The 27,580-nt window shown below is 42.7% G+C and overlaps 1 protein-coding gene across 1 annotated transcript; it reads right to left on the bottom strand.

Annotated features, from left to right (window-relative positions):
- Positions 1-2,857: 2,857 nt before the first annotated feature.
- On the bottom strand, positions 2,858-9,914 carry LOC103005959 (zinc finger C4H2 domain-containing protein). Its single transcript, XM_007188458.2, has 4 exons — positions 9,746-9,914; positions 7,982-8,154; positions 6,954-7,116; positions 2,858-4,308 (listed from the first exon to the last, which is right to left on the bottom strand). Exons 1-4 carry the CDS (start codon positions 9,899-9,901, stop codon positions 4,195-4,197), a joined length of 606 nt encoding a protein of 201 aa, XP_007188520.1. The 5' UTR covers positions 9,902-9,914; the 3' UTR covers positions 2,858-4,194.
- Between the last annotated feature and the right edge of the window lie 17,666 nt (positions 9,915-27,580).

Genomic DNA, 27,580 nt, shown 5'->3' with positions numbered 1-27,580 from the left:
TCATCATCTTTGGCCTCTCAGGAAGCCAGTCATAATCATTATCATTTTCTTCCTCATAGCTATCATTTACTGAATGCTTCTCAAGTGCTGTTCTAGGCACTTTACATATATTATTAGTTCAATTAATCTTCACAACAATGCCATGAGGAGAGGACTACTACTATTCCTACCTCACATATGAGATATTGGAGCCTCAGAGGGGTTAAGTACCTAACCTAAGGGAACCTGGCCCTGAGTTAACAGCCTTCCCAGAGTTCACCTTGGGAGATGTTGATCATTGCAAAGATGCTGATAATCGCTATGGGAAAGCTGGGGGGCATAATAGTAACAGGGAACTGGACTTTAAGAGCAGAATTGCTAAAATTGCCTGGCCTTCCCCTGTGGAGTGAGCACCTATCCTCAGTGTAAAAGCGACCCATCTGGCACAAAGCATGTATACAATTCATCCCCACTGTGTCAAACGTGTAAAGAGAGCCCCAAACCGGGTTATTCCCAGATTGGAAGACCTGGGTTCTAGTTGTGGCTTTGCTCTTAACCTGCTAAATGACCTTGGGCAAGTCAGTTCCCCTCTCTGGGTCTCATTTATAAAATGTAGTACTACATGCTCTACTAACAGTACAGGGCTATTAATGTGAGCATTAAATGAGAATGTTGAAGAAGGTGCTTTACAGCATCTTACCAATATAACAAATAACTTCCCTTACTCTCCTCCTCCTCCTCCTTCATCTCTCTCTCCTTCACCTGCCTCGTCTTTGTCTTTTACTCTATTTTGTTCCTTCTCTTCCTTTCTTTAGTCTCCTCTAACCAGGTCTCAGACTTATCTGAAGAACTGCTCTTAGGCAGAAGAAACACAGGCTTTAAAGGCAGACAGACCTAGCTTTGCCTCCTGGCTTTGCCCCTTCCTAGTTATTTGTTGGGCAACTATTTTACCCTTTCTGAGCCTCAGTTTTATCATCTGTGAAAATGGGCACGCATAATGCCTTCCTTGTAAGGTTGTTGTTGGATGATGTGGTAGGTTGTCTGCAAATACGACCAACAATTGCCCCCATCTCTGGCATACACGCAGCTCCTCCCATCAAGAGGCGGAGTCTCTTTTCCCCACTCCTTAAATCTGGGCTGGCTCTGTGACTTGCTTTGACCAATAGAGTACAGCAGCAGTTTTGCTGTATGACTTCTGGTCTTATGCCACAAAAGGCCTTGCAGCTTTTGTTTTCACCCTCTGGGAAGACTGCTGCCACATCAAAAAAATGTCTCACTACTCTACTTGGAGAGAGAGGCCCAATGGAGAAAGAAAGGCCCTGGAGAGTAAAATACTACAAAGGGAGGTGGGAGGCCCAGCCAGCCCACAGCTGTTTCAGCCACCACAGCTGAGGTATCAGATATGAGAGAGCACACACCTGGGGTCCTTCAGCCCCAGCCAAGCTGTCTGAGGCAACACCACATGGAATAGAAATAAGCCATTCACAGCAAGTCCTGCTCAAATTGCAGAATCACGAGCAAATAAATGGTGGCTGTTTTAAGCCACTAAGTTTTTGGGTGGTTTGTTTCACAACAGATAGCTGAACCAGAAAAATTAAATGAGATAGTAGCACCCCACCCAGTGGCTGGCAGGTATAGGTGCTCAACATTTGATTGTTCCCTTCCCATTCAGAGGTGTTCCCTGGGAAACAGCTGACCTGGCTAGTTGTGCTGCAACTGAATTGACAGATCTGATCTCCAGTGTGCCAAAGATGCAGAGCAATGACCACTTCTCTTATACTTTACAGGGACCTGCTGAGAGCTATACAGGTTAAGGTGTACTCCAAGTTATACAGCTGAGTGTCCTCCCTTTGCCCAGAGTGAGTCTAGGCCACCTTAAAAGCAGGCTTGTAGCTGAACAAAATCTGGGGTGGTAGAGTAATGTCAGCTAAGACAAATAGTGTTTCTTTTGACCGCTCATCCAATCTACCTGGTGCCAGAGGCACAAGGAGTAGAAGTACTTACTATATGCCTGGCATTGCTCACAACAGTGCCAGAAGTAGGTACTGTTATTTTCCCCATTTTTCCAGATGAGGACACTGAAGCACAGAGAAGTTTCTGTCAACTGCTGGGTTTCTGGAAAGCACTGGGACAGTTTAATATACAGGATATTAATTAGGGAGCCCTTGGGATCAACACTTGCAGAAGAAAAGGGAAGAGAAGGAGGCAGGATTGGACAGAGGGAGCTATTGAACTGCAACTCAGTCTTAATGGAAACCACAGTACACCCACCCATGGGGAGCTCTGAAGCTGGTATGACCCTTCGGAGTTGTTCCCAATTGTATCCTCATAGGGGAACAGACCTTTACATTCCTGCATCAGTCACTGAATTCCTAGTCCCTGATTTCTAGTTCAGAGTTATTTCACCTACTCCTGTGATCAAGCCATCCCAAAAGGGAGACAAGCTTAAAAAAGTGATCATGGAGAAAAAGTAGGAAAAAAAAAAAGGACTCTGGAACCAGACAAATCTGTGTTCAAATCCTGAAACTTCTCTTACTAGCTGTCTGTTTAACTCTGTACAAGTTATTTAACTTCTCTGAGCTTCAGTTTACATTTTTGGAAAATGGCAATAAGAATACTTAGCTTGAAAAGTTGTTTTGAAAATCAAATACAATCATCTATATAAAGCATCTTACATAGAGACTTGACACAGAGTAGGCACTGAATACATGGAAATTATTATAAAAATAGGGTAAATTATTATGCGGCGGTGTGCCTGGTTTTCTCACTTGTAGGGTGGAGTGAATAAGAGTAAAGAAGAGCTACCCAGAAGGGGAAAGGGCATTACATCTTTTCTGTTACCTGGTACTTGTAGGCACTGAGTCAGCATTTACTCCAATGAACAAATGTTTATTTAAAAGGATTTGTACAGACATAACGCTCTTACTTTCAAAGAGCAGAGGAACCTTTTATATATTATGAACACACAGACACTGTGGCAACTTAAAACTACAGCTAAGAAAGGAAGGAAAAATATCCCCCCCTCCCCAGCCAGGAGCTAACACTTTTTCAGTCAGTCAGCCCCCATCCCTGTCCCTTAAGTTTGAGAGCGACTTGACTAGAGATGTGGCTTTGGAGGAGGGAAGAGCTGTAGGGCTTGGGGAGCCTGGTGCCTTTTCTTTTGAGAGGGAAATCCACCTGCACAATCCACAGGAAAAGGGGTGGCCAAAAGCTGACCTGAGCTGAGGCTGCCTTAGAGAAGAGAGACTGGAGTAGAAGTCCCACCTACCTGCATGTGTAAAGTGACTGGCATTCACTTGAATCTCAACCCACTACTCTGACCTCTAAGATATACCATTTGAGTAAGTGCCAGAGTAATGGTTTTGAACAAAAGGCAACACAAATGTCAGCCTGGGGCCTCTACAGCCTAAGGCAGCCCCGATAGCAGAGCCCTCAGACCAATGACTTAGGCATCGAGTTAGGCAGGACTTGTGGAGTGGGTCTGGCTCCTTGATTTCACTGTGGGGAACATCTGCTACTGATTTTCAAGAGCTAGGTTTTATTATGGGAGAAAAGCCCACAGATTTTAGGATCCCCAGACACATAGCCTGGTACCTGAGAACTTTAGTATATCTGGGAAACTGCCAGGTGGTGGGGTGGTGAGCTCAATAATAACAGCCAGGCCTCCCAAATGAATATGAAAAGGAGAGCTTGTCCAAGCTACCTCCGGGCCTTGAGGAAGAGATGAGGTTGGGGGTGGGGGAGATAAATGCACCAAGCCTATTGAAAAGTCCAACAAGAAGACTGTTGTCCCTTCAGAGCCTCAGGCAAAAGTACAGGGAGGGGGCACACTGGAGCCTTCACCTGAAACAAGATATGGGCCTCCCCAGGCCCTCAGGCCTTAGGCCCCAGGCCTCAGGCACAAGAGACAGAGAATCACATCTGGGACTTCTGCCCTTCCCTTAGCTCCAAACAAGGGCAAGGGTTGAAATGTGGGTGAGAGAGAAGGGATCTTCAGACACAACTGTCATTAGCACCTGAACCACATCTCTTCCTAAACCAGAAACTCCAAGAGCGAAAAGAAATAAGAGCAAAGTGAGAGAGGGGTTGTGCTTCCATCACATTAAATAGGAGACTTTGTAGAGGTGGGGAAGGGTTGTTTCACATGGAGACATCAATCACTCTGGCCAAGGGGAGGGGTTATGAGCAGCAGAGCTCTAAGTGTTCTCCCTCTTTTCATTCATCCTGCTTCCGTTTTGGCTTTTTGGGGTTCCTGGACCGACTCTTGGCTTTGCACAGAGGGCATATAGGTGCATTCCGGTGAATTTGTTGATGACATGACAAGCAGGCCTGGTGGGGGGCACAAGACAAAGCAAGTTAGGGGTCAGATTCTTCTAGGCCATGGTTCATCTTTCCCAGGGGCCCCCACAAGCAATTGCGATTTCCCAACAGAAAAAAGCAAGACCCAAGTAGCGAGTCCCAAGTAGCGAGATCTGTGCTGGATGTAAGGGATGCAAAGGATATAAGGGAGTGAGAGTCAAAGAGGGGTATTGAGGAAAAATATCCAAAATTTGGCAATAAGGCAAAATGTGAATTGCATATTCATTAAGCATTATACTGGAGCATGGTCTAACAGGCTCACTCAAGGATTATTTAATTCTCTAGGACAGGTATCAATAAACTTTTTCTGTAAAGGCCAAGATCGTAAACATTTTGGACTTTCTTTTCAGGTCATATGATTTTAGTTGCAACTACTCAGCTCTAACTGCTTACATAAAAGAAGCTATAGACAATACATAAACAAGCAGGCATGTGTGTGGGCCAATAAAACTTTATTTACAAAAACGGGGAGCAGGTCACACTTGGCCTATGGGTTCTGGTTTGCTGACCCTTGCTCTAGGAGAATGTCTCTTTGTTTGACTATTTACTACTTATTTTAAAAATTGAAGTATAGTTGATTTAAAATGTTGTGGTAGCTTCTGGTATACAGCAAAACGGTATAGATGATAGATAGATAGATAGGTAGATAGATAGATATTCTTTTCTGTTATGGTTTATTACAGGATATTGAATATAGTTCCTTGTGCTATACAGTAGGACCTTGTTGTTTATCTGTTTTATACACAGTAGTCTGTATCTGCTAATCCCAAAAGTCTAATTTACCCCTGTCCCACCCCCTTTCCCCTTTGGTAACCATAAGTTTGTTTTCTATGTCTGTGAGTCTGTTTCTGTTTTGTAAATAAGTTCATTTGTATCATATTTTATATTTCACATATAAATGATATCATATGGTATTTGTCTTTCTCGGTCTGACTTACTTCACTTAGTATGATAATCTCTAGGTCCATCCATGTTGCTGCAAATGGCATTATTTCATTCTTTTTTATGGCTGAGTAGTATTCCATTGTATATATGTACCACATCATCTTTATCCGTTCCTCTGTCGATGGACATTTAGGTTGCTTCCATGTCTTGGCTATTGTAAATAGTACTGCTATGAACATTGGGGTGCATGTATCTTTTTGAATTAGAGTTTTCCCTGGATATATGCCTAGGAGTGGGATTGCAGGATCATATGGTAACTCAAATTTTAGTCTTTTAAGGAACTTCCATACTGTTCTCCATAGTGGCTGCACCAATTTACGTTCCCGCCAACAGTGTAGGAGGGTTCCCTTTTCTCCACACCCTCTCCAGCATTTGTTATTTGTAGAATTTTTAATGATGGCCATTCTGACCGGTGTGAGGTGATACATCATTGTAGTTTTGATTTGCATTTCTCCAACAATTAGTGATGCTGAGCATCTGTTCATGTGCCTATTGGCCATCTGTATGTCTTCTTTGGAGAAATGTCTATTGAGGTCCTCTGCCCATTCTTTGATGGGATTGTTGGTTTTTGTGTTATTGAGTTGTATGAGCTGTGTTTATATTTGGGGAATTAAGTCCTTGTTGGTCGCATCATTTGCAAATATTTCCTCCCATTCCGTAGGTTGGCTTTTCATTTTTGTTTATGGTTTCCTTTGCTGTGCAAAAGCTTATAAGTTTGAATAGGTCCCATTTGTTTACTTTTGCTTTTATTTCTATTGCCTTGGGAGACTGACCCAAGAAAACACTGGTACAATTTATGTCAGAGAATGTTTTGCCTGTGTTCTCTTCTAGGAGTTGTATGGTATCATGTCTTACATTTAAGTCTGTAAGCCGTTTTGAGCTTACTTTTGAGTATGGTGTGAGGGAGTGTTCTAACTTCATTGATTTACATGCAGCTGTCCAGCTTTCCCAATACCACTTGCTGAAGAGACTGTCTTGTCTCCATTGTATATTCTTGCCTCCTTTGTCGAAGATTAATTGAACGTAGGTGAGTGGGTTTATTTCTGGGCTCTCTATTCTGTTCCACTGACTATAAATATTTTTCCATTAAATAGTATACTATTTGACTATTTACTATTGATCAGGGCCCAGATGCTGTGACTTAATGTTGATAAGGCACAAATGGTTTTTGCCCAGTAGAGATGCAAATTATTTTTGTTCCAAAGAAAAGGTAATCACAAAGATTACAGTTTTATTTTCCTGTAGGACATTAACCAGTTCTGGATTTAACATTGCAAACTTATTTCGGCATTCCTTTCCTTCCCTGACCTGACTATATAATTATCTGTTCCTCTAATGCTTCTGGAACCAGCTTTGTAATGCTGCTGGCTCCCTCGTTAATGACACACGTTCACTATATATTTGTCCGAGTCACGTTTCTAACTTTCTGAAAATTATACTTTAGCAGAGCCTGCCAATCTCCCTGCATTCTAACCGCTCTGGGAATATGAGGCAACAAGACCAGTGGCTCTACTACAGCACACATACACACCACCCCTTCCTCTGTGCCCCAAGCGAAGGCTGTTTTAGGAAGACCCCAAATAAGTAAGGCCAAAGACCCAGACCCAACCTTCCATGGGGCTGCTTGAGGATACCTTGCTTCCTCCACAGTCCATACCCAGCTCACTCACCTTCATAGGTGGGGGCTGCTGCCTGAAGGTGGCTGTCTGCCGAGTGTCCTGCTTCCTAGCCACTTGGAGTTGTTGGGCGGCAGCGGCTGCGGCGGCCAAGGATTCAGGGATCGGGGGCTCCTGAGGCTCCGTCTGCCACTCTGCTTTCTGCTTCTCAAAATAACTTTGGAGATGAGAGACATTAGCTGGATCATTCTGAAAGCAAGGAGAACCTTGCCCCTCTTAAGGACTCCATGCTACAGAACGAAGGGGGTTGGGCTGTGGCTCACTGTAGGAAGTTCCTGCACCCTCTCCAGCACAAGGCTCTTCTCCCTGGGTGCCAGGCCCACTGTGTGTTGGGAAGGGTACTCCTCCTGCTCCTTGGCTCTGACAGGCCCAGAAAAATAAAAAAAATCCCAAGGCTAGCCAAGTCCTCAAAGGGCATTTGTCTACCCTCCATCCCATGATCCTTTGCAGTATTCCTATTAAGTGTCCTCAGGCCTCTGCTGGCATACCTCTAGGAATAAGAAGCTCACCACTTCCACAGGCAGCCTGCTCTACCTTAAGGAAGTATGTTCCCTTCTATTCCTTCTACTGAACTGAGCTCTGTGTCTCTGTAAAGTAAGCCTAGTTCCTAACTCTGGGTCTTGAGATAAAGTTCCAGGCTAGCCCCTGGAGGCCATGAAAGCTCACCCTTCTGTGTTTTCAAGGTTTCTGGACACCCCTTCTAGACCTTGACTTGGGAAGTGACCTCTTAAGAGTCACAGATGCATACACACACAACGAGTCATAGACATAGTCTTGTATTGTCAAAATTGCACAAAGAACTTTAAAAGCCATCTAGTAATTCTAGTCTAATCATCTAACAGCCCAACACAGAGACTTACCCAAGGTCATGCAATGAGTCAGCCACTGACAGGCCTGGGGCTAGGACTGGGTACCCTGACTTTCAGACCAGGCTTTATGTGTGTGTATATATATATGTGTGTGTGTGTGTGTGTGTGTGTGTGTGTGGTGTATGTTGCAGGGACAGGAGGCAGGCAGCTTACTCCAAGGAGAGCTTCTCCTCCTCTTCACATAAGTCAGGGAGCCTCTGCAGGCCCAGAGTCATGCGCAGGGCATCCACATGTTCCTTCAGCGGCTTATACTCATCATGTAGCCGCCGGGTAGACTCTAGCAGCTTGTTTAGGTCATTCTCAGACTGTTTGATGGTGTTTTCCATCTGGAACACAGAGTGAGGTAAGCACAGAGAAAAGACTCCAAGATTCTCAGCGAGGCTGTACAGCTGAGTGGATAATAGCACAGGCTCCAGAGCCAAACCAATCTATGATCAAGTCCTCAATCCACTATGTATTCTATGTGACTCTTGTCAAGCCTCAGTTTTTTCATCTGTATAATGGTGATAACAATCATACCTACCTCATATAATCTTGGTGAAGATTCAACGATTGAATTCATATAAGCGCTCAGTACAGGGGCTAACACAGAGTAAAGGCTCAATTAGTGGTAGTTATTATTCAAATATAGCATCTTAGAGCTGGAATGGCCCTTAGAGCTCATGTAGTGCACCCCACCACCATTTTACAGATCAGAGAATTGAGACTCAGAGAGAAGAAGTAACTTCCTCAGAGAAATGCTTCCTAGGAGCAAAGTCTACATAAAGACTCAGGGCTTCTGCCTCCCAGGCCAGTGGCTTTTCTCCTAGATCAGTGGTTCCCAAAATGCAGTTACCAGATCAGCAGCGTCAGCATCAACTGGGAACTCATTAGAAATGTAAATTCTCAGGTACCACCCCAGATATAAGCAATCAGAAATTCTGGGGTGAAGTCCAACAACCTGTGTTTTAACAGGCCCTCTAGGTGACTCATGAGGCATGTTCAAGTTGGAGATCCACTGGCCCAGATTTTCAGCCCCTCTGTGACTAATACCTTGTTTATTTCTCTATCCTTAGTTAGCTGGCAGCAGAACTGCCAACTCCTCATGAGACCCTGATATCCTGTGATCTTGTGACACAGAAAATCCCAGGTAACTACTGTCCAAATTGCATTCATATTTCCTTTAAGACCCTAGGCCTGGCAATATCAGGAAGTATATATTGCCACAGAAATGAGTTTCCCAAGAATAGAAACTTAGCTCCTTCAAACGTGATTAAAAAAAAAAAAAATCTCATTATCATAGGCTCTAAGGGTTGGAAAGGGCCTTACAGGTCAGCACCTCCAACCTCCCTCCTGGTGAAAGAATCACCAATACTGTAGCCCAGACAGGTGACCATTCAGACTCTGCTTTAATAATTCTAAAAAGTGGGGGACTTATCACCATAGCAGGCAGTTCATTCCCCACATTCCAAGGGTCTCCAAAAGAGAGACTGTAATGAGGGAGCCCCAGTTTGGTAGGCTGGCAGAGATGGTTTGTTTGGCTTAGTTGGAAGCTTTGGAGCCCTAAATTTAAGTTAGATCCCCAAGGCATCTGCCTGCTCTGCTTTTCCCCAAGGCTAGCTCTCAACTCCTAGACTCCCAGAATGAGAGCACATCAGTGCTGAATGAGACCTCAGAGGTGACTGAATCCCTCTCATGGTACAGAGAAGGAAAATGAGGCCCCGAGAGAAGAAGGAACTTGTCCAGTGATATACAGTCGATCAGTGACAGAGCCAGGGCTGGGTCTCAGAACTCCTGGATTCTTCCATTTCACCATAGCCTGATGCCTACTCCCCCAAGTTGGCCACAGCCACATCTCAAGGAGAGTCCACAGCACTCACTACTGCCTATTCCTCCTCAAAGGGCCCAGAAATAGGCTTCAGGCAGCCATCCACATACCACATTGATATCCGCGTGGATCAGTCGGAGTTCCTCCACATGGGCCATCTTCTCCTGTAGCAGGAGGTCCATCTCCTGCTTGTATTCCTTCAGGTGCCTCTCCTCTGATTCAAGGGCCTCAAACTCAGCCTTCAAACGGGTCTTGATCTTTTCCATCTGCAGGGTCTTGTTCCTGCCATTCCCCAAAATGAGGAAACAGACCAGCAGGAGAAGGCAGGAAAAGGGAAATGGAGTACAGAGTTAGAGAAATGGAGTACAGAGTTAGGCCCTGAGCCAGGGCTATCTTGTTAAGCCATCTTTCTAAGCTTCCCTCTCTTCAGGCAGAGGCAGCCTGAAGCCATCCCCACAAAGACAGGAGATTCTTTCTTCTAAGATAAAAGCTCAGTGGGTCTCGAATGGGGATGATTTTGTTCCTTGATGGAGCATTTGCAAACGTGGGGCAGGTTTTAGCTGTTAGATTGATTCAAGGGACAGCACTACTGGCATTTAGTGGATATGGGCCAGAAATGCTAAACAGCCTCTCAATGCACAGGAAAGTCCCACATCACAAATAACTCCCACCCAAGATGCCAACCATGACCTCTTGAGAAACTCTAGAGCAGCACTATCCAATAAATTTTCTACAATGATGGAAATTTTCTGTATCTATGCTTTGTAATACAGTAGCCACTAGGCACATGAAGCTACTGAGCATTCAAAATATGGCTAGTGCAACCGAGGAACTGAATTTTGAATTTTATTTAATTTTAATCAATTGATTAAAATTAAGTTTAAACAGCCACATGGGGATAATGGCTCTCATATTGGACCGCACAGCTCTATAGGGTCCCCTCATCAGTTCCAGAAGAGGTAGGAGACGGGAAGAACTGCAGCTCATTTCTTTTCCTAGAAAAAAATAAAACCTATTTCTGGTTGTTAAATCCCAATTGCATACCCTCTGGCTCAGTAATCCCACACCTAGCAATTTATTCTAAAGAAATAAGTCAGGGAAGCAAAAAGTTAATACACAGGGATATGCTTTCTGGTCTATGGGCAAAATTGGAATATTTGGCAGCCACTAAAAGGAATCATTATGAAGACTTGTGACATGGAAAATGTTGAAGATACTCCATGAAAAGGTATATACACTAGGATTGCAATTTCAAAATACACATGCATGTGACTAAACAAAAGGAATTGGCAAGAGTACAGTTTCAAGGATCTTTGAGACCACTGAAGCCTGCCTAAGTGAAAGAGCCACAAAACTTTGGAAGGAAGCCCCTCTAGGGCACACTGTTGCCCTCCCACTCACTCTCTACTCTCTGGTTCTCAGGTTCTGTCTAGCCATCATCCGTTACTCAGATTAGGCATCTCCTTTATTCTGCCTCAGTAGCTGGCTTTCTCCTCTGCCCCAGCCCATCCCATGGTTACTCTTGCTCCACACCCTGGCCTCTGGCCTCTGACCTCAGCCTGCTTCTGTGTTCATTCTCTCTCCTTTCTTCAGCATTGCCTGTGGCTCCTGCCTCAAGAGGTGGCCCTCAATGGCACAGAACCACAGAAAGAATTATGTTAGGTGGGTAGGATGACAGGAGAAATTTTTCTTTCAATATTCAAAAATTTCTTTTCAAGTTATTATATTGCTTTTACCTTAGAAAAGGTTAAAAGGATGGGTGTTATTATCCCATCTGTAAAGAAGGAAATTGGGAGTTCAGGATGGTAAGTTGCAGTAAATGGGATGCTGGGATTTGAACCCAGGGCTCTCTAACACCACCCACTACTCCACACTGCCTGACTGGGGTTACCCAGGCTAAGGGGCATAAACATATTGAGGGTTCTCGGTATACCTGTTCAACTGCCTTGCAGAGGGATGATAGTGATTTGTACTGGTCAGTTAATCCACTACTTAGAGCCCCCTTCCATCTAGACTTCTATTCTCTTCCTCTAGATTGCATACAGAGCAGTCTAAACTTCACCTATCCCTACCCCAATTTACAGATGGGAAAACTGAGATTCAGAGTGATATAGTGTCTCACCCTGATTCATACAGCCAGTTTGTGGCAGTGCTAGGCCTAGAACCCATTTCTGCAGGCAGAGCCATAATTTGAAAGGAACATGGGCTTTAGATTCAGACGTGGGTATAATTCCTGGTTCTGCCCCTGACTAGCTATTTGTCCTTGGACAATAAGAATAACAACTATATTTATAGTTTAATTATATTCATTGAGCACCGATTATGCACCAATTATAGAAGGCTTAAAGATACATTCATTCAACAAATACTTATGGAACATCTATCATGTGCCGGCCACTGTACTAGGTGCTAGAGATAGAGCAGAGAACAGGACAGCCTGTGGACAGGGATCTTCATCTAATGAGGAAAATAGACCCTGAACACATGTAAAACTAAGTGATAAGTAATATGGATGAAATGCAGAATGCAATGGAAAGACACACCAAAGGGTTCTAACATAGTCTGAGGGACACTGTAGTCAAGGGGGCTGTCACAGGAAGCTCCCCTGAGAAACTGAGAATGTGACATCTAAGCTAAGACCTGGAGAATGGGTCGGAGGTAGATGGCGGGTAGCAGGTAGACATAGAGGAGAGCAGTCCAGGCAGAGAGAATACTATTTGCAATGGCCCTAGAACAGAAAAGAATATGGCACATTAGAGGAACTGAAAAAAGGTCAGTGTGGCTGGAACATCTACTGCAAGAGGTGTGTGTGTGTGCGTGTGCGTGTGTGTGTGTGTGTGGTGTGGTGGGGGCTGTCTGAGATGAAACTAGGGAAGTTGCCAGAACACAGCCTGGAGATTGAGATGAGGAGCGAGTACTTTTATCTTCAGGAGAAGGGGGAATCATTGTAGAACTTTAAGCAGCAGGAGAGTGACATAATCTGATTATCTCTTTTCACTTTTCTCAGCCCTGGTCTCCTCATCAGTAACACAGGAATAATAATAGCACTTACCTTACAGGTTCTTTGCTGAGGGCTAAATGAGCTAAGACATGTAAAGTCCCCAAGCAGAGTATGTGGCACGTGGTGAGCAGTCAACAAATGATAGTACCTGTCCCTCCCCACACTGCCCAACTCTTCTGCTATGGTTATCTCCTTTACCACAGTGGTTTAAACTTTGGTATAAAGAGCCTACAATGGGTAGGATGTGTGTATAATGTGTGTGTGTGTGTGTGTGCACATGCATGTGTGCACATGTACTAGCATGAGTAGCAAGGTATATTACCATTTATTAAGACTATAATAATAATCATTAACGTAAGTCACCTCGTAATGTCAGTATGAATAATGGCATTTTATAGGGCTGGCCCAAGCCTTCCTAATTTGTAATCAATTCAGTTAAGATGCTAGCGACTACTACTAAATGAAATCAGGGGTGAGAGAGCTCTCTCACTGACACTTCATAGAAATCAACATAGTACATCTTTCCCTGCTTGGATGAGTGCCTTTTATCTAATCCTCCCTCCTCCATCCATGTCCAATTCTGCTTATTAGACAACCCCATGTTGTCAGGCAGGGGACACTGCAATCCCAGATTAAATCAAAATAAACCAAAGGTTTTCACCTGGTGGGGTCACAGTTAAAGTGCTGCCTGGAACTGGAAAATCAAAGGCACAAAGGCTTCCTCAAAAGCACCGTGGTATTTCCTCTCCTTCGGGAGGAGGGCTGTCACCAGCAAAATGGCAGCTTTATCCTTTGGGTATGAGGGCCAGGGTAGCCACAATCCAAAGTGTTTTGGAGCCTTTTTCTATTGTCCACTGTGGCAAGAAATGGCAAGGGCTAGGGACCCTGACTAAGGGGCAGAAGGGCTAAGACTCCTCGTTATGAGAGGGAAGCAGAGTTATGAAGATGGAGTTCAGAAATAGCCTCTATTTACTGCTATTTCTAAAGTCAGTTTCTCGGGGGCTGGCGGGGAGCCCGGCCCATGCTTTAGTGGAGGGACAGCGGTGTCACTGCAGCCTTTGATGGTACCACTGTTACCTCTCAGCAGTGGCTTACCAAGGGCCGGGCAGTGAGAGCAGTCCACCTCAGGTGCGGAAAATAAAGAGGTGCATTGTGTGCAGAGAAATAAAAAAAATTAATAGAACCAACTAAAGTTGGTCTGCTCTTTATTATCACCATGCACTGACAATTCTAAACAATGTCCACTGAAGGACATCTGGGCTGATTCCAGTTTTTGGCGGTTATGAATAAAGCTGCTATGAATATCCAACTACGAGTTTTAGTGTGACCTTAAGTTTTCATTTCTCTAGGATAAATGACCAAGACTGCAATTGCTGGTTTGTATGGTAATTGCATGCTTAGTTTTTTGAGAAACTGCCAAACTGTTTTCCAGAGCGGCTGTACCATTTCACATGCCTGCCAACAATGTATGAGTGATCTAGTTCCTCTATGTGGCCAGCCATTTTGCTTGAACTGTTTTAAAAGGTATATGGAGATACCTCAAAGTGATCTTAATTTGCACTTCCCTAGTGGCTAGTGATACTGAACATCTTCTCATGTACTTATTTGCCATCTGTGTGTCCTTTTCCAAAAAATGTCTGTGCATGTCTTTGGCCCATTGGACTGTGTGTTTTCTCAGGGTTGAGTTTTGAGAATTCTTTATGTGTCCTAGATATGAGTGCTTTGTCAGATATGAGGTTTGCAAATATTTTCTCCCATTTATTAGCTTGTCTTTTCATCCTCTTAACCAGGTCCTTAGCAGAACATTTAAAACTTTTTTTTGATGAAGTCCAATCTATATATATATTTTATGGATAATGCTCTGGTGTCATGTCTTCACTAAGCTCTAGGGTCTGCAAATTTTCTCCTATGTTATCTTCAGAAAGTTTTATAGTTACATTTATGTCTACAATCCACTCTGAGTTAACTTTGGTACAAAGTTCGAGGTTTAGGTTGGGATACTTTTTTTTTTTTTTTTTTGCTTATGGATATGCAATTGCTTCAGTACCGTTTGCTATAAAGACTGTCCTTCCTTTGTTGGATTACTTTTGCACCTCTGTCAAAAATCAGTTGGCCATACTTGTGTGGGTCAATTTCTGGATTCTCAATTTTGTTCCAATTACCTATGTGTCTGTCCCTTTGTCAGTATCACGCAATCTTAATCACTGTAGCTATATAATAAGTTTTGAAATCAGGAAGAGCGATTTCTCCCATTTATTTTTATATCTCAAAATTCTTTTGGTCATTCTAGTTCTTTTGCCTTGCCATATAAATTTTAGAATAATTTTGTCTATATCTACCAAAAATCTTTTTGGCATTTTGATGGGAATTTTATTAAATTTGTACATCAATTTGGGAGGATTGGCATCTTTACTATATTGACTCATCTTCCAAACCCTGGATACAGTGTCTCTCTCTATTTAGATCGCCTTTGATTTGTTTTATTAGCATTTTGTAGTTTTCAGCATAAAAGTCCTATACATCTTTTGTTAAATCTTTGTTACACTTAGGTATTTCATGTTTCTGAGTGCTTGTAAGTGGTTTCATGTTTTGTAATTGTAGTTTCCACATGCATATTGCTATTTTTTTTTAATGCTGATCTTACATTCTGCAATCTTGCTGACCCACGTGTTAGATGTAGGAGTTTTCTGGTTTTTTGTTTTGTTTTTGACTTATCAGGATTTCCTACATAGACAAATCATGTTATCTGCAAACAAAAACAATTTTATTTCTTCCTTTCCATCTTGTACGCCTTTTATTTACTTTCTTGCCTAATTGTCCTGCCTAAAACCTCTAGTGCTATATGGACTAGCAGTGCTGAGAGTGGACATCCTTGCCTTGTTTGTGATCTACGTAGGACAGCATTCATTCTTTGACAAGTAAGTGTATTGTTAGCTAGCTGAAGGGTATTTGTAGATGTACTTTATCAAGTTGAGAAAGTCCCCCCACCCCCATTCCTAGTTTTTTAAAGAGATGTTATCATAAATATGTGCTGACTTTTGTCAAGTGCTTTATCTGTATTAATTGACATAATCATGAGATTTCTCTTCTTTAGCCTTTTGATATGATAAATAACATTAATTGATTTTTGAATAACAAACTAACCTTGCATCTCTGGAATAAACCCCTCTTGGTCATGGTGTCAATTTTTTTTTTTTAATATATTGCTGAATTCTATTTGCTAATACTTTGATAACGATTTTTACATCTATAATCATGAAGGATATTAATTTATAATTTTCTTGCATTGTCTTTGCCTGAAATTGTTTCAGGGTATTAAGGGCTTCATAAAATAAATGGAGATGTGTTCTTTCCACTTCTGCTTTTTGGAGAGACTGTTAAGAAATGGGGTTAATTCTCTTTAACCATTTGGTAAAATTCTCCAGTGAAACCAAATGGGCATGGAGGTTCTGGTTTTGGGGGTTGCTACTTTACAAATTTAATTTTCTAAATAGTTTCAGGGTTATTCAAATTATCTATTTTATATCGGGTGAGTTGTGGTAGTGTTTTTTGAGAATTGGCCCATTTCATGTAACTTGTAATGAGTAGAATTGTTCATACTATTCCTTTGCTATTCTTTTGAAGTCTGTGGGGTTGGTAGTGACATTTTCTGTTTCATTCCTGATGTCTGTAATTTGTGTCTTCTCTCTTTTTTCTTTGTTAGTGTTGCTAGAGGTTTTTCAATTTTATATATTTTTTCAAATATTCAGCTTTCTGTTTCATTGATTTCTCTACTTTTCTTTCTGCTTTTAATCATCAGTATCTGCTCTTATCTGTATTATTTCCTGTTTTCTGCTTGCCTCGGTTTTATTTTGCTCTTCTTTTCTAGTTTCTTGAGGTAGGAGCTTAGATTATTAATTAGAGGCATTTCCTCTGTTCTAAAGTAGGCATTGGTGCTACAAATTTCCCTCTCACCACTGCTTTTGCGTCATCCCATTTTGATATGTTCAATTTTCATTTTGATATGTTTCATTTTCATTTTCACTCAGTTCAATGTATTTTTATTTCCCTTGAGACTTCATCTTTGAAACATGCGTTATTTTAGAATTTTTTTATTATTATTATCCTTTTTCCTGGTATTTTTTTCTGACTTCTTGATTTCTAGTTTGACTTTATTAATGGCAGAGAACACACTGTATTTCCTGTCTTTTAAATTTGTTAAGAATGTTTTTTTTTTTTTGTATCCCAGAATATGGTCTATCTATATTGGTATATGTTCCATGGACACTTGAGAAGTATGTGTATCCTGTTGTTGGGTGGAATGTTCTATAAATGTTAATTAGATCCTGTCATTGATGGTGTTGTGGAGCTCTATACCCTTGCTGATTTTCTGTCTAGTTCTATCAAATGATAGACGTATGTTAAAGACCCCAGCTATAATTGTGGCTTTGTCTATTTCTTCCTTTGGTTCTGTCAGATTTGCCTCTCATATTTTACAGTTCTGTTGTTGGTGTATACCCATTTAGGACTGCCAGGTCTTCTTGGCAGACTGAGACTTTTGTCATTATCTAATGTACCTCTCTGTACCTAGTAATTTTCTTTGCTCTGAAGTCTACTTTATCTGATATTAATATATCCATTCCTGCTTTCCTTGGATTAATGTTTCCATGGTATATCTTCTTTCATTCTTTCAACATACCTATATCTTTATATTTGAAGTGAGATTCTTGTAGACAGCACATAGACAGGTCATATTTTTTAATCATCTTGGCTGATCAGTATTTGGATTGCAGTATTTAGGCCATTTATATCCAGTGTACTTATTGATAAGTTAGGACTTAAGTGTATCATTTAATTTTTGTTTACTATTTGATCTCTCTCTTATTTGATTCTCTGTTGTTTCCTTTTTGCTGCCTTCCTATCTTTAATTGAATGTTTTTTGGAATTACATTTTACCTATACTGTTTTTAAGTGTATCTTTTTCTATAGTTTTTTCAGTGGTTGCTCTAGGTATTATATTTCATAATTTATCATAGTCTTCTCTGTCATCTTTTTATTAGGGTGAGTGAAGAGTAGAAACATTACCTCCCTTTATGCCCCCTTTACCCTCCACCATTTATAATATAACTATCTGAAATATTTCTCCTACATAAGAGTTATGTTTGTAGAGAACCATATTACTGCTTCCACCATCAGAAATGATTTAGAAAACTAAACAGGAGAAGGAAAATGTACTGTATTTTAATTATATTTTTACTCTTTCTCTTGGTTTTTCTTCCTTCCTGATATTCCATGTTGTCTTCTTTTAGGAAAGATTCCTTTAGCTATTATTATTTTAGGGTAGATCTGCTGGTGACAGATTCTCTTAGTTTTCATCATCTGAGAATGTCTTAATTTATTCCTCATTCTTGATGGATATTTTTGCTACATGTAGTATTTGCAGTTGATAGTTCTCTTCTTTCAGGACTTGAAAAATCTTGTGCCACTTCCTTCTGGCTTCTATATTTTCTGATGAGAAATTCACTGTCATTCAAACTATTTTCACCTATAGGTAAGGTGTAATTTCTCTTTGACTAGTTTAAGGCATTCTAGTTTTCAGACATTAACCATGATGTGTCTTGGTGTGGATTTCTATGAGTCTATCCTCTTTGAATCAGTTGGTGTATATCTCTTGACAAATCTGGGGAGTCTTCAGCCATTATTTCAAATATTTTTTTAGTTTCACCCTCTTTTTTCTCTGTAGACAAGGCCTCTCTGTTGTGTAATTCCTCCTCCTTCCTTCCTTATGCCTTCCTTCCCTTTTATCCCCATTTCCTACACCATTTACGCCCCACACAGGCAACCATTCAAAACTACTTAATGCCTATTTATTGTGTTGCATGTGTTCTTCTAAACGGTAAATTATTGATGTATATTAAGGAGAGAAAAGGAGAGGAAGAAGGAGAGGGAGAGGGAAAGAGAATGAGAGAGAGAGAGAGAGAGAGAGAGAGAGAGAGAGAGAGTTATGGACTGAATCATGTCCCTCCAAAATTCATATGTTGAAGCCCTAATCCCCAATGTGAGTGTGTTTAGAGGGGGGCCTTTAGAGAGGTAATTAAGGTTAAATGAGGTCATAAATGTGGGACCCTAATCCAGTTAGACTGCTGCCCTTTGAAGAAGAAGAAGACACACCAGAGGTTGCCTTCTCTCTGTCTCTACAGGTACAGAGGAAAGGCCATGTGAAGACATAGCAAGAAGGCAGCTGACTACAAGCCACGAAGAGAGCCCTCACAAGAAAGTAAATTTTCTTGCACTTTGACCATGGACTTCTAGCCTCCAGAACTGTGAGAAAATAAATGTCTGTTGTTTAAGCCACCCAGTCTGTGGTATTTTGTTGTGGAAGACTTAGCAGATTAACACAGATTTTGGTACCATGAAGTGGGGTACTACTTTAATAAAAACCTAAAAATGTGGAAGTGGATTTGGAACTAGATGAGGAGTAGAGGCTGGGAGAGTTTTCAGGCGCATGCTAGAAAAAGCCTATATTGCATTGAAGTGACTGTTGGTAGAAACATGGACATTAACGATGCTTCCAGTGAGGTCTCAAAGAAAAAAAGAGGAACATGTCATTAGAAACTGGAGAAAAGGTGATCCTTATTATAAAGTGGCAAAGAATTTGGCTGAATTTTGTTCTAGTGTTCTGTGGAAGGTAGAGCCTGTGAGCAACAAAATTAGATATTTAGCGGAGGAGATTTTTAAGCAAAGTGTTGAATGTGAAGCTCAGCTGCTTATAGTAAAATGCAAGAGGAGAGAGAGAAATCAAAAGAATTATTAAGCAAGATGAACCAGAACTTGAAGATTGGAAAAATTCTCGTTCTATCCATATTGCAAAAAATATAAAGCATCTTCCGGAGAGAACACCAAGGATGTGGCTAGAAAACCACTCCTTGAGGAGATTACTCATGATTTTAATTAGGTATCTCAGCAGAAGTCAGGAACAGAGATGGGATTATACAAGCACAGTCACTGTCAGCATGGACCAAGGGGAGCAGAGAGAGGATGAAATAAAGGAAAGTTTTTGGAATCTACAAGGCAGGACAATAGAGTTACTTAGCTGCAAACATGCTTCATCCTTCAAGTAAAGGAAAGAATGACACCAAAGGTGATTAAGGGATCATCAGGGCTGCCATTCCCACCATTGGGTCTAGACCTAACCGGTTCTGGGGGCAAGGCTGTTGCCTCCTCAGTTTCAGTGGGCCAGGCTGCCTCTGACTAGTGCCTCAGGAGAAAGGCAACAGCAAAGGGCTGTGAGGGAGGGGGTGATACTGCCCAAAGCATCCAGCCAAAGATTACCCTCCAGCCTGAAAAATCTAATGAAACTTGCCTTGCTACGTTGTGCACTTTCTTGGGCTCTATCATCCCTCTCTTCTTTCTGATTTCTCCCTTTTCAAAAGGGAATGTCTATCCTATGCTTGTCCTACTATTATACTTGGGAAGCAGATCATGTGTCTGGTTTCACAGCTGGAGAGGAATTTTGCCCTTTGGATGAATCATACCTCAAGTCTCATCCAAACCTAAATTAGGTGATATTTAGATGAGACTTTTGACTGGGCATAGGTTCTGGAGTGCATTAAGACATTTGGGGCTGTTGGGAAGGGATGAATGAATTTTGCATGTGAGAAAGACATGCATTTGGTGGGAGGCATAGGGAGGAATGTTATGGAATGCATTGAGTCCCCTAATATACATATGTTCAAGCCCTAACCCCCAAAGTACTTCCAAGTACTTTGAGGGAACTTTTAGGGTGGTATAAGGTTAATCTCCAAAATATTTGGAGAGAGAATTTTAGGGAGGTGTAAGGTTAAATGAGGTCATCACAGTAGAGCCTTAATCTGGTTGTATTGACGTCCTTATAAGTAGAGAAAGGGACGCATGAGCTCTTTCTGTCTCCACACAAGACCAGAGGAATGGCCAAATGAGGACACAGGGAGGAAGCAGCCATCTACAGGACAGGAAGAGAGCCCTTACCAGAAATCAAAATTTCTGGTATCTATATCATGAATCTCCAGCCTCCAGAACTGTGAGAAAATAAATGTCTGTTATTTAAGCCACCCAGAATGTGTTATTGCTTTGTGGCAGACTAAGCTGACTAACATGCGCGTGCCTGGGCACGCATGCCTGAGCGCACGCGTGCGTGCACACACACACACACACACACGCACACACACGGTATAGACTAATGATAACATATAGTTTTCATATGGCACTCTGATGTTAAGATCCAGGATTCCTTGCTTCTAAGTGTGGTCATCCACCACATTTTACCTGTCCACACTTCCAAGGATAAACTCTCACTTTGCTTCTATCTACCCCCTCCACAAACAATACTTTGATGAATATTCTTGTGTCTGTCTGAGTAAATTTAGGTGGCTATATCCCAGGAGTGGGAAATGTGGCGCACAGGTAACGTGTATTCTTATTTCAAGTAAGAAGTGCCAATTTGCTGTGCAGGATGGCTACACCAGTTCACACTCCCACCAGTAGTGCATGAGGGCACCTGTTCTCTGTGCTTGTACTCAGAAAGGAGGAGCAATGGGGAAGCTTAGGGGATGCCCCAACTGGAGACCTGTAACAGAATGCACCCTGAGCTGGTCTCATTTCTCTCTTAAACAACCTCTGCCTGACTCACCTAGCAGCTCTATCTTACCACCATCAAGATCTGATTAAGAGCTTTGCCTAGTTATTGCTGCTCTGCCCACCCCCATGACCCATCCCTGATCTCTGGGGGTTAAATAGAATTTTATCTGAAGGTCTCTGTATGTATTTGGGCATTTTCAGTGAAGCCAAACCCTTGGCACAGACAGCAGCCAAGTGATTCACATACAGCAAGTGGTACTCACAGACCAATGTGGGTAGGACCTGAGCACATGTGACTCTCCAGTCTGGGAGGGACCTTCGAAGGCATCTATCATCCCTTTGCCAACCACTGCTTAAGTGCTTTCTATAATATCACTTCCAAGTGTTCAATTAGGCCTTCCTTGAACAACTTAGTCACAGAGCTCTCACTATTTCTCTAGACAAACCATTCCTTCTATAGGCAGCTCCAACAATTTGAAAACCCTAGGGTCACACAGAACACAGATCAGATGCTCCTTGTCCCCCTCCCCCAAATTCATTCTCCTCCCCCTCCATAATAATAGAACCCCTGATTTTCATCTGGGCATGTGACACCTGGACTAAGGGCTGTATTTCCCTCTCTCCTTTGCAGCTGTTTGTGGCCACGTGACAATGTTCTGGCCAGTGGGATGAAAACACATGTGATGTGTGCAACGTCTAGGCTGTGACCCTAAAGGGAAGGAGTGTGCCATTCACTTCTCCTTTGCCCTCTTCCCACTGCCTAACATGTATACACAACATCAAGCCATCTTCAACCCTGTAGATGAAGGCTACACCCTGCACATGGTGAAGCAACAATATAAAAAGAGCCTGAGTCCCCAACACGGAATAACCACACAAACCACAGGCCGCTTGTTCCCAGACTGATAATGTGAGAGAGAAGTGAACTTCTGTCTTATTTTAACCACTGTTAATTTGGAACCAAGTTGGATTAGCTTTACCAATAAACATCCCAGTTAACTGGCTACTGTATTTATTTGAATCTAAAATGCCATTGGACATAGGGTACACATTATCTTATGGACTACTAAGAGAAAAATGCTACCTGTTATATTATGACACAATGTTTTCTTTTAATTTAAATGTCCATTTAATAGTTGTTGAAAGAGCTCTGGTAGACTGATTTAAGACACTATTTTAATCAGACTTTTCTAGTCTGAGTCATTTCTCATACACAATAACCTTTTTATTTCAAGGGAAAACCATGATGAAATATTTTTGAAGATACTTTAAGTGGCAATTAAAGTCAACACATACAGTGATAATCATGCACATAATTCAATTGAAGGGATGATAATATGAACAGCCATGGCCAAGTTCGCATGTGCTCATGCATGAACAATAACACAATTCCCTCTTGGCCAATGGCAGTTGTAAGGTAGAATTGTATTTAAGACACCTCCTGACTTTAGATTTTTAAAATATAAAATATGTGTGTATTAAATGGTGAAATCTGGTCCTTTAAAACCAAATTTGGGGAATAACCTTCACTTCCACTCTAGTCAAAATAGAGTAACGGGGACCAGATTTACCCACCTGTGCAAAATAACTAAAAGCAAAACAAACAAAAACGCCAAGACAAAACATATGAAAAAAAACGGTGCTCTAATCATTGGACTTCAGGCAAGTAAGGTCAGTGATCTCTGAGAGATGGAAAAGCTTAGATGAGCCTGAAGATTGCCCCATCCTACTGCCTAGAGAAATATTCTAGACTGCAAGGCAGGGACGGGGAACTCAGACAGAGCCTGGCCATCTCCCTCAATTGAGGAAATGGAGCTATGAGTCTGGAGAAGCCAAGGAACCTGGAGTTCACAGGAAAGAGTTTTGGAGAGGGGAGACCTGTGTAGAGAGAGAATGCTTACAATTTTCAGAGGCTCCCCCTCAAGTACTCACTGAAATATTGATCAGCACATGTGTGTAAGGAAACTAAATACCTGAAGCCAAGGAAAGAACCACCTCAAAGGATTAGAGGAAACAGTGATCAGAGCCCACAAAGAAAGGGCTGAGTATAGTTTTGCTTTCACTTTATAGGAAAATAAAGCAAAAATAACCAAAAAATAAAAAAAAACACAAAAAGAACCCACCACCAATTTGCTTATGACCTATAATGAAACTGTAAGCAACTTTCAAGCAAGGAACAGATTGATTAACAGATCAACTATAACATGAACTCTTGCTTTCAATATTCATTGCACAATTGTCATTCTTCTCCTCCCCTTCCACTTCATGTTGTTTTAGTTTGTTATTTTGTTACCCATGGTTTTACCTCATGTTATTTCATTTTTTTATTTTTTTACGTCCAGTTTTTTCTGTGTCACTTCATGATGGTCATAGTCATACTTTGTATTGGTAGGACTATGTTCAGATACAACTCAGGTTCTTCTGACTCTGCCTGTGTCTCTTAATATCACTGTTCATTATCTGTGGTTATTGCAGCAGCTATGTGAACTAAATTTGCCAGGTACATTCAAAAGCTATGGCACAGGAATAATTTTCCAAAAATGAAGTTCATTAAATACTGTATTAGTGTCTAAAGAGACTTCTTCAGAATCACTCTCCATGGAAATCTTGTCTAACCTGAGGGTCTCCAGTGTCCTCATTAAACTTAAGTTTGAAAATGAACAAGTGATATGGCCCCAAGGTGGCTTCCAGAATAAAGGATTATAGGTTATAAATGTGTGAAATCAAATGACCTTTGCAATGCTACTGACATGTATACCTCCATCATCTGGACCTTAAAAATAATAGACAAATGAATGGAATTATGCTTGGAATTTCTTACCCTCCCAAATCTGTAGCATCTCAGTTCCACAAAAAGGAAGTGCTGACTTTCTGGTAGTTCCTACTGTATCATCAAAGAATAGGAAGCTCTTTGACAGGGTGGTCTTTTCCCCTTTATATTGAAGAGGCTCATCTACTAAAGCTGTCTCCTTAAATTAGGGGCCTGTCCTTGCATCTTTGCAGGGACAATCATTTGTGATATTTAGAGACAATGAAGTTAGGAGCCTCCTTACAATCTGAGCATTAGTGAATTCTTCTGGGTAGGTGAGAAAATGAAGGAAATGAGGTTGCTGGTCCAGGCTGTGGGTTGTCCCTATGTAAGCCGAAGAGGTTGGAACTCAAATCCTAGATCCGCTCTTATTCTGATGGTCTACCTCTGTCTCAGTCCTTAGCCTAATGGACAAAGAGCATGACAGAGATTTCTTCCAGGACCATAAAAAGGTAGCTTCCCTGGTACCACATTCCACCTGAGCCCACTTATCTCAGTGTCCCAACAAAGAATCCCTCAGGAATTGGACACTGCTGAGAGGAACAGGAAAAGGACAGACACCTCCCAGAGGTGTGGTTTGGGTTAAGATGGGAGTAGGAGAGAGGCACAGGATAGCAAGGATGCTATCCTGTGGTAAGCTCAAAGAATCGCAAGGGACATCATACAAAACTCCCAGCCGGAGGACACCTCTGCTGTAAATTCCTTTCAATCCAACCAGCAGTTACCCAGCACCTCCTCTGTGCCATTTTAGACACCGGGACAAAATAATAAATAAGGTCACGGTTCCCATTATTAAGGGGTGCACCTCTCCAGAACCCAGAGCTGGGCAACTGGTTCTTGCCTGAACCTCAAATCGTCTTTTCACTTCCTAAGAGGCAAAAGCCTAAAATTAAGCCAGTTCCCCCACCTCCCGCCTGACTTGCAGTTGGTGTGTGGCTTCAGGACTAGCAGTGGTGGGGGTGGGAGGAACAGGGCAGAGGCAACTGGGACGAGGTGACATGATTTCATTTGCCACATTTCTCTGTTTGTGGGCGTACCCACGTGACCACATCCCCCTAGATAATGTTGAACATTTCCAAGCTGCGCTCATTTGCTGAGCAAGACTGCACCAAGAGTGAGCTTCTGTAGCCGCAGCAGTCCCCTGCTGGCACGCTGCCCCCCCCACCGCCACACACACACACACACACACACACACACACACACACACACTGCCTTGCACCCTTGAAACAGGGGCATCATCCAGAGCCCAGCCCAGTGCCAAGAGTCTGTGAACTACACAGCTAGGGGGCCTGCTCACTCTTCAGATGAAAAGATGGGTGGGTTGTGGGGCTTTGGCACTGGCTAAAGAAGCTGGTCTGCGGGGTGGGATGGGGAGTCAAGAGAGAAAGAAATAGCTCCAAGTGTGAGAAAACACTTGTAAGGATGAGTTCTGTTTGTGCGTGTGGGTCCCGCTGTACTTGCAAGGCTTTGGGGTAGCCGTGTTGGACTCCAGATGGGAAAAGTGCTGTGGACTGGGAGTCCAGAAGCCTGGGGTTGCTCCCCAACCCAGCCTCAACCTTACAGCTTAACCTTGAGCAAGAAGGCTTTATTAACCTCTCCAAACCTTAGTTTTCCCATTTGCAAGAACCAGGCTCAGACTCTTGTCTTTTCCAGCTAGTAATGCACCTGAGGGCACCCAAGCAATGTGCGCCTGTGCCAAGGGCTGTGGAATTGAGGCACGGTGACAGAGCCCATCCCATAGGGGCGAAGGCCGTCTCCAGAATGGGAATGGAGTATGTGGGGGCGGGGCTGAGACGTTCAGCCCCGCGGCACCCTTGTGTGGATCCAGCTGCAGCTGTGCACACAGTTGGGGTCCGCGGGCCCTCTCACTCCCAGGGCTGCCGCCTCCTTCCAACTGGGACAGCGTCCTTTTGGCATTCCTGCGCCCTAGCTATGGCAGAGGGACCCCACCTTGCTAGATATAGCTCCCCAGAATGCCTAGGCTCCTCCCTGGCCACCCTCTCCCCAAGATGCGCCTGCTCTGGGATCACTGTTGGAAAGGGAGGGGGAGGGGAAGAGAGCGCAAGAACAGACAGGCAGGAAAGGGGTGTCTATATGTGGGGGGAGAATACAGCAGGGATTCTCAGGTGTCCAGCCCGTGCCAAAGACATGATCTGAAACCCCAAGCTTCCACTCTCAATTCACGAGGGGCCCCCACCACTGTCCTTGAGGCAACAGCTGAGAGACCATGCCCCACCTGGAAAAGGGGTGGGTAAACAAGAGGCTCACCCTCCTGGAGCCCAGAGGCCATAATCCTCCAACCTAAACCTGAGAGTGCTTTTGAGACACACAGGTTTCATCCCACATTGAGAAAGGAGTGGAGGAGGGAGGGAAAGGCAAGGTGAAGTGGGGTGGAGAGGGCATAGGATGGTCCCCATTAAGTCCAAATCCTTATCTGGCAGCTCCCTCTGACAACAGTGGCAGCTGCACCAACCATCTGAATGACGGAGAAGTCTGGAAGGGGAGGGAAGCACCCTGAGGACTTTATGCTTCCAACGCAAGGTACCCTGGGGAAGAGTGGAGCCAGGGAAGGGCATAAGCCCCCAGCTCTTCCCACCTTTTGAATCCTAGACTGTGGTCCTTTGCCTTCATTGGGCAAGGACAGGGTAGTGCACCTATCTTTAAAGCAACTAGCTTTTGCTACCCCTGCTAGCAATGCACTTTCACCTGCCCTTACTTGCAAGTGGTAATAATTTCCCTTTTACAGTATCTACCACCTCCAGTTCCCATCGACAAGTAACTATCAGGACTCCAACCCTTTGCAGGACCTGAGATGGGTTTCAAAGAAGAAATGACCCTCAGTGAGGTTGTCTGGTAGGGCAGAGAGGCAACCATTACAGCGATTGAGCCACCCCCCCTTTCAGTGTCTTCTCGTGTATATGGTGGGGTTTAGGTTAGCCAGAAGCTGTAGGGCTCAGTTTTCATAAGAGATACACACACACTCATGAACTGACAACTCATGGTACAGTCAGAAGCTAAATAAGGTATCAGCCATAACTTCTCACTATGTCACTTAATTTACTACTTTTTCACTTGATTCTCCTTCCTCCAGACATTAAAATGGAAATCAGTGTACACCAGCCAACAGTCCTGATTGGGGATGGGGGGAAGTAATCTGCTAAAGAAAGATATCTAGACTCAGGCAGAGAAACAGTTTTACAGATTGTTATGGGAGAATAAAGAGGTGACAGTGATCTTCAATGTGTGGTTTTCAAAGATGGTGCCTAAGCATGTCCAGACCTGAAATGCAACCCTTCCTTTCTAGTGGCCCTAAGTGGAGAGAAGCTCAGCATTACACTAAGGAAGTGTGCTGGTGCCTGCCCCTCCTTAGTAGCACAGCTTCAGATAGCAGTGAGGTACCTTAAAGTTAGCCCAGGAACTATAGCCTTATAAAATTTGCCTGGGGACTTAGTGCTTCAGTGTGAGGCTGCTTTAAGGGCAGTGGTGTTATTTTGTTTTTGTTTTAATATCATCTTTGTTTAAAAAACTTTTTAGACACAA

This window comes from Balaenoptera acutorostrata, chromosome X (genome assembly GCF_949987535.1).
Source record: "Balaenoptera acutorostrata chromosome X, mBalAcu1.1, whole genome shotgun sequence".
In the NCBI taxonomy this organism is placed as follows: domain Eukaryota; kingdom Metazoa; phylum Chordata; class Mammalia; order Artiodactyla; family Balaenopteridae; genus Balaenoptera; species Balaenoptera acutorostrata.
The sequence above is the reverse complement of the archived record's forward strand: the minus strand, read 5'-3'. Positions and strand labels throughout refer to the sequence as shown.

Bases quoted from the DNA above. Each gene is read 5' to 3' on its own strand.
- LOC103005959 (XM_007188458.2), bottom strand. From the start codon at position 9,901: ATGGAAAAGATCAAGACCCGTTTGAAGGCTGAGTTTGAGGCCCTTGAA. The intron at 7,117-7,981 runs GTAAGCTGCCTG...TCATCTCCAAAG, and splicing joins GAGGAGAAGCTCTCCTTGGA to TTATTTTGAGAAGCAGAAAG. The intron at 4,309-6,953 runs GTGAGTGAGCTG...GCCCCCCACCAG, and splicing joins AGCAGCCCCCACCTATGAAG to GCCTGCTTGTCATGTCATCA.